The 6612-nt window shown below is 34.4% G+C and overlaps 2 protein-coding genes across 2 annotated transcripts; one reads left to right on the top strand and one right to left on the bottom strand.

Annotated features, from left to right (window-relative positions):
* Window positions 1-336: 336 nt before the first annotated feature.
* On the bottom strand, window positions 337-1139 carry LOC125419462 (dirigent protein 22-like). The gene has a single exon (XM_048465522.2). It carries the CDS (start codon window positions 1020-1022, stop codon window positions 435-437), a length of 588 nt encoding a protein of 195 aa, XP_048321479.1. The 5' UTR covers window positions 1023-1139; the 3' UTR covers window positions 337-434.
* Window positions 1140-4759: 3620 nt separating this feature from the next.
* LOC125419494 (large ribosomal subunit protein eL21z/eL21y) lies at window positions 4760-6484 on the top strand. The gene is made up of 2 exons (XM_048465668.2): window positions 4760-5072; window positions 5990-6484. The coding sequence occupies exons 1-2, from the start codon at window positions 4836-4838 to the stop codon at window positions 6245-6247; spliced, it is 495 nt and encodes a 164-aa protein (XP_048321625.1). The 5' UTR covers window positions 4760-4835; the 3' UTR covers window positions 6248-6484.
* The last annotated feature ends 128 nt before the right edge of the window (window positions 6485-6612 follow it).

Below are 6612 nucleotides of genomic sequence, written 5' to 3'. Positions count from 1 at the left end.
TAATAAAGGAAAAGCAATCCATTAGTTTGCACCCAATTTAATTGCTCTTTTTAATAACTAAATAAATTATTGAAACAGACAAAATAAATAGAGGCATAATTTACTTTTCTTCCTGGGTCAACATTTGTTTAGCTTTAGACAACTATCAGGGGACCACCCCATAGCATACATACTTGTCAATTCCTTAAATCAAAACACGTCAACATTTCTTTGATCAATGCGAATTTATATTTATATAAAATATAAAATTGACAATTTTCACTAATGGAAGAGTAAAACTCTGTGAGCCTGTGATGAATTTGACAGAAACTTTTATGAAAGAAATAACGCCACAAAAAAAATATAATAATAAAATAAAATAAAAAATAAAAATAAAAATAAATAGCCAAAAGCCGAAAAGCTAATGTTCTAACACAAAAACAGAGCAGAAGTCATCAATAATGGAATACATAGACATTATACTCCACAACAGCATCACCAGTTTTAATATCAAAATCATGAGTCTTAGCCTGAGCATATCCCCTAGCAAACCTGAAAAGCCCACTGCCTCCGACGACCGGCATCTCTCTGACGGTCGACAAAACAGTGTTCCGACCCAATATGCTTAGCGTGCTTCCGTTATATTTCCCTTCGACGAAAACGTAATTGAGAACCATTAAAAAACCCCACTCACTCTGTGATGCCGAGGCATATATTCCTTGTGCTCTTCCAACCAATTTGGAGCTCGGATCCGGCCCTTCCGTCAATGGATCGTCCATCATCACCACCGCACCGAAACCCGTCGCCGAAGTGTTGGTCATCAGCCCCTCTGCGACTCTCACGGCTGTGGGGTTTTTCCCGCTGACTATGTCGTGGAAGAAGAAGTGGAGGTGGCTCAGTTTCTCTCGTCCAAGGCCATATTTTTTGGGAGACAAGGTTTTTGAGAAGCTGTGGTTTTTCGCGGCGGTGAAGGTGAGGAAGAAGAAAGAAACGGTTGACAGAGTGAAGAAAATTTTGGAGAGGTTTGGATGACTTTTAGACATGGTGACGAACTAAAACAGAGAGTGGTTAAAGAAAAGGAAAGCGGATGAGTTTGTTCATGCGGTTTGAGTTTTGCTATAGCGTTTATATAATGTGAGCCAAATGTTTCTTTTGTTTTTTGAACTAAAAACGTGAGCTTTTTTTCTTTTGTGATAAAAAAAGCTAACTAACTTTCCATTCGAAAATTGTATTTTATCACTGTTACAGAGTAAAACAGATATAATTCACAATTTAATTAGTTATTATTAAGATTTACTTTTATATTAAATATCATCAATAAATAGTTATCACATTATTAATGTGTATAATAATTACCGATGGTGATTTATAATAAAACTTTTTTATATAGTGGCAAATAACCGTCTATGCTTTAATTTCTTAATTTATTAAATCAAAACTTAATGTAAAAGATTTAGCAAATGTTCTTGCAAATTTAATCATTTTTTTGGTGACAAATTTGACTAAAATATTATCTAAAAATTGATTACTTTATTAATTAGCAGTCATAGAATTTATTTTTAATAACAAGTTATATTTGTGGCGTTCTTATTGTTTCTGTTAGCTTTTAATGAACGTACGGGGTTTTGCCTATAATTCCAAATTTCGTTAAATTGGGTGGCTCCACTGAGAAAACCCACAAACACGGTGTGATTAATTGCGTGTTTTGTATATAATCGACCAGCAAGTCAATGATAAATTTTAGTAGGCCGTAAGAAAAACGATATGCAGAGAAAGACTCTAACTACCTATTTTCATTTTACATGATGTGATGTACAAGGAAAATCTTCTCCTGGAGGAAACAGATATTTATTTGGCTGCTCAATGAGCTAGAATGTTTATAGTCACTCTTATGGCCAAAAGCAAAATTGTTCCAATCAATTATACATTTTTCAGTCTTATGGAGTTAAAACATGGATTCCTTTTATTTTTTTGCTATTTTTAACTTCCTTTTTTTTTTTTTTTAAAGAATTAGTACTAATTGTAATGAAGTTAAATTAATAATATAGAAAAATATGAATATTCAATTTTCTTCGGCAAATAGAGTCAACAAGAGGGTATTGTGGTTTGAAAAGGTTCTTGATTCTCTTCCAAATAAAAGTAGAATGTATTTGGAAATTTTGAATTTTTTAAGTGGATGTGAACCTACCCAAAAAAATAAAAATAAAAAAATTAGAGAATTGGCATTGTCTGGAGGACCGTTGGATCAAAGGCAACGAAACATTAGACGGCTATACCATGAAGAAAGGACAAAAGGAAAAAGAAGGATGTTGTCAGGTGGATGTCATGGTCATCCAAAAAACAAATTAAAAAGAAAAAAAGACCGACCAAGATCAGCATTGTATTGGAAGTGTGCAATGTGTGCCTAAAAGAGAAGAATAAAGGGCACAGCAAAGGTCCCCCGCAAATGGGAATTTTCCACATTCCAAGTCTTCAAAAGGTTAATCGCCTCCAGAAAAAGAAAAGTCTTCAACAAAGATCTATAAATTTCAAATTTGCTTTTTCAACTCTTTTGTCTCTTTTCTTTGTGAATCTACATGCCCACTATGGATTCCCCATTCACTTTTAGGACTCCCAAGTCATTCTCTTTTAGCTTGTGGCTGTGGGTGGATAATACTAATTAAACCTTTTACTGCTTCTAAATTAACCATAAAAATGTGCTTCTTATGAAAAGGTTCTCACTCTATCAGTAAGTACTAGCATTAATGGATATAAACATTGCAAATTTTACAAAATTAATCTTTTTTTTTTTTTTTTGGGGCTAACATTTACATAATTAATCTTGGTTTTTCGTCTGTGTGTTTGTATCTGATATCCATGGTATCAGCGTGTTTTTATATTCAAATATCCACTGCATTCATAAGCAATTCATTTACTATAAGTCTATAACAACAGCAAACTCAACGAATTAAAATAAAAATAAAACTAGGAAAAGAAAATTTCATATAGGTTGGGCTTGATATTGTTCTAATTATGTTTGGGCTTGAGCCCAACAATCAAGATTAGTATGCATGGTGGGCTAGCCTTGGAACTGCACGGTTATGCATGTCCGCAAACGGAGATATAGGACAAATTAATAACGACCGCATATCTAGTTCCCATTTAGATTTATTTTTGGCGGAAGAAACTATTAACTCCTCAGAAATAAATTATAATCTCACTATTAAAATATTTAAACTTAATGAAAAATTTATATATTTTTTTCAAATATCTACCACCTACCAAAGCTGCCATGCAGTGGATAAAATATTTTCTCTTATTTCGTTATTTTATATACTAGCCAAAAAAAAAAAAAAATCCATACATTAACAAAAAGATGCCTGATTTGTTTATTTATTTATTTTCTTTTTATATCCGACCAATTCAAAATTGGGCCAAACTGAGAGTCTTGAAGGACCGACAGTCCATTAAACTTTGGGAAATGTGGCCCGATACCCACCAAAATAGGTGGCTAATGAAATATGCCCCTTCTCTTTCAAATTTTTCATATCTGCCCTTCTGTTCCTATTTTACCCTTCATTAAAATAAAATATTACTTTTTTCTTTCCTCCTTCCCCGAGAAGCACAATCCCTGCAATGCTTTCCTTCTTTCTTCTTCCCAAACCCATACACAATCCCATTGAACTTTGAAGATAAAAAACTAATGAAAAATGTAATTAATTTCTCTTGAAAGCCAAGAAAGAGTCGCATGGGAGCTCAAGAATTTACCAATGTTTGGAACTATCAAATCCCAATAACAAAGGTCAAGCTTTTTCTTTTTCATTTTTTTTTTTTTTTTGGCAGACCAGAAGATAAGCAACAAATTTTTTCTTTTTTTTCCCTTTTTTTTTTTTTTGGGGTTCTGGAGAGCAATTTTTCTTTCATTTTTTACTAGAAAATTCCAGTAAAAAAACATAAAGAAATAAATAAATAAAAACCTTTGGCTGGGGCTTTTTTTTTTTTTTTTTTTTTTGGTCTACTTACTATGCCCACCGATTCTTTTGTAACTTTGGTTGCAATGAGTAATGAGCCGATCCACAACTTTAAAAGCCAAATGGGATAAACTGAACCGAATCGGAGATGGAGCAACAACTGGGATACAACAATGGAAAAATTGACATTGCTCAACGGTTCCTGCTACCACAGTTTTGCTTTTACTTTCGGCTGTGGATCTTTTGCCTTGCAATTTGATTTTTGGCCTTCCGAATTTGAATCATTTCAAGAAAAGAGGCCAGTTGATCTGATTACCAGGCTTTCAACCATGTCGGTGATTACTGATCATGTATATTATTTTCGTTTTATATATTCTTATGAATTGATGGTTTCGAAAACAAAAGGAAAAATAAAAACAAAGAGAAGAAAAGTTGATCCGATTACTATTCTTCTTGAAGAACTCTCCGTTCGTCCCAAGCCGTTTCACCGTTCTCTCTCACTTTCTCTTCCGCTTTTTCTCTTCCTCTTTTTCTTCGTACTCCGCTTTCAGAAAAAAATGCAATAGCTTCTCATTTTAATTTTTATTTCTAAGGATAGGAATATCAAAAAGTAAGAGGGTAAAACAAAAAATTTTAAGACAACGTGGGTAGATTTTATTAGCCTCCTTCAAACAGGCCTATTGGGCCAAACTCCCCTTAAACTTTCGTAACGTTTTATTTCTTTACACGCACTCCAAGGGTGGGTGTATATAGACAATAAAGGATAATATGCACATACGGCCTTTAAATAAAACCCTAGCCCGCCGAGTCATCTCCACTATATAACAGAGATAAGAAGCGTAAAGTGCTTCTTCTGAGCTCGAGTTGCCGCTGCAAGTGAGAAACCCTAACCCTAGGTAGCTGAAAATGCCGGCCGGCCATGGTCTGAGATCTAGAACCCGCGATCTGTTTTCGAGGCCGTTCAGGAAGAAGGGTTATATCCCGCTCACCACCTATCTGAGGACTTACAAGATTGGGGAGTATGTGGATATCAAGGTGAACGGAGCTGTCCACAAGGGTATGCCCCACAAGTTCTACCATGGCCGCACTGGTCGTGTCTGGAACGTCACCAAGCGCGCCATTGGCGTCGAGGTCAACAAGCAGGTATGTTTCCCATCTGGTTTTTTTTGTTGGTTTTTCTCCTTTTCCGGTAAAAATTATCATATAGAGTCACTGGCTGTTGTTAACTTTTCCTTAAGAGGCCGTATATTTCTGCTAGTGTTTGTATGCAGTGAAAGTTCTTGTTTGGAAACTATAATGGATTAAGCAAATAAATTTTGTACATTTCTTATTTTATGAAATGAAATGAAATTGTTTTGTGAATTTTTTCCGTTGTATAAGCTTTTGGGATTTGTCCTAATGATTTTGTAATCTTTTTAATCAATTTCGAGATTTTATATTGCATGAAAGCTTTCATTGACTTGGTACAAGTTTTGTTACTGATTGGTTTTTATGTATTTTACTGTTTCACTGGCTTTGATGGATTAGTTAGGTATCGAGCTCGTGAGCATGGAGAGTATTTTGTTTCTAAATATCTACTGGGTTATATTTCTAGTTATTTTCAGCTTTAAAGCCCTAATACCATTATTTGCTGCTGTTTGGGAAATTGAATTGTAGTTATTTATCTTGGTTGTAAAATCATTATTAAAGGTTTGCACATGACGTCTTACAGTTTAGGTAGCAATGCAATGTGATTCGGTGATTATGATTGTTGCATTGTTTAAATAGTAAAAGCATGGTTTATTGCTGACAAGAAGCTGAGTATCATATTTTTGTCAGAAAGCAGTTTTCTTTTGTTGAATATCTTTAGCGATCAGTACTCTCTGATACGAAGAAACCTTCATATTCTGTGGCATACTTTAGTTGTATGGATACTCTTCAATGCACGTGAACATTATCCACATCAAGATTTTTGTTCTTAAACTGTTCTTCCATCTTCGTTATTGGATCCATCTCCAATTGATTTAGGTTTTGTGATGAATGAATTCAAGCCTTTATTTTTAATCCTTACTTGGAAACAGGTTGGGAATAGGATAATCAGGAAGAGGATCCATGTTCGTGTGGAGCATGTTCAGCCATCTAGATGCACCGAAGAATTTCGATTGAGGAAAGTGAAGAACGATCAGCTAAAGGCAGAGGCTAAGGCAAGAGGAGAGGTCATTAGTACAAAGAGGCAGCCAGAAGGTCCTAAGCCTGGCTTCAAGGTGGAAGGAGCTAAATTGGAAACAGTTACTCCCATTCCCTATGATGTTGTTAACGATCTCAAGGGTGGCTATTAGAGTTGTTCCTGTTTTTCCCTTTTTTTTTGTTTTTTTCTCTTTTTTTCTTTTACATCTTCCTGTTTTTGCAACTGATAGAGCTTATTGGACATGTTTATGTTTTGAGTACAATTTCATTTGAATATGGAATTGATAAAATCTTTGGAGGTACATTTTTGTTTCAGACTGTTAACTTTAATACTTAGTAATATGTTTGCTATTGAAAAATTAAATTATAAATTTGTCTCTTTTGCCGTATGTAGTTGTGTTTTAGAACAGTCATTCGCCCCAAGGATGTTGTGGCCGTTTTATTCTGAGATTACCATGATCGACAATGTATACATGTCTCTCTTATTTTTCAAAATACAAAGTACTCCTAGAAAATT

Source organism: Ziziphus jujuba, chromosome 11 (genome assembly GCF_031755915.1).
Source record: "Ziziphus jujuba cultivar Dongzao chromosome 11, ASM3175591v1".
NCBI lineage: Eukaryota > Viridiplantae > Streptophyta > Magnoliopsida > Rosales > Rhamnaceae > Ziziphus > Ziziphus jujuba.
The sequence above is the reverse complement of the archived record's forward strand: the minus strand, read 5'-3'. Positions and strand labels throughout refer to the sequence as shown.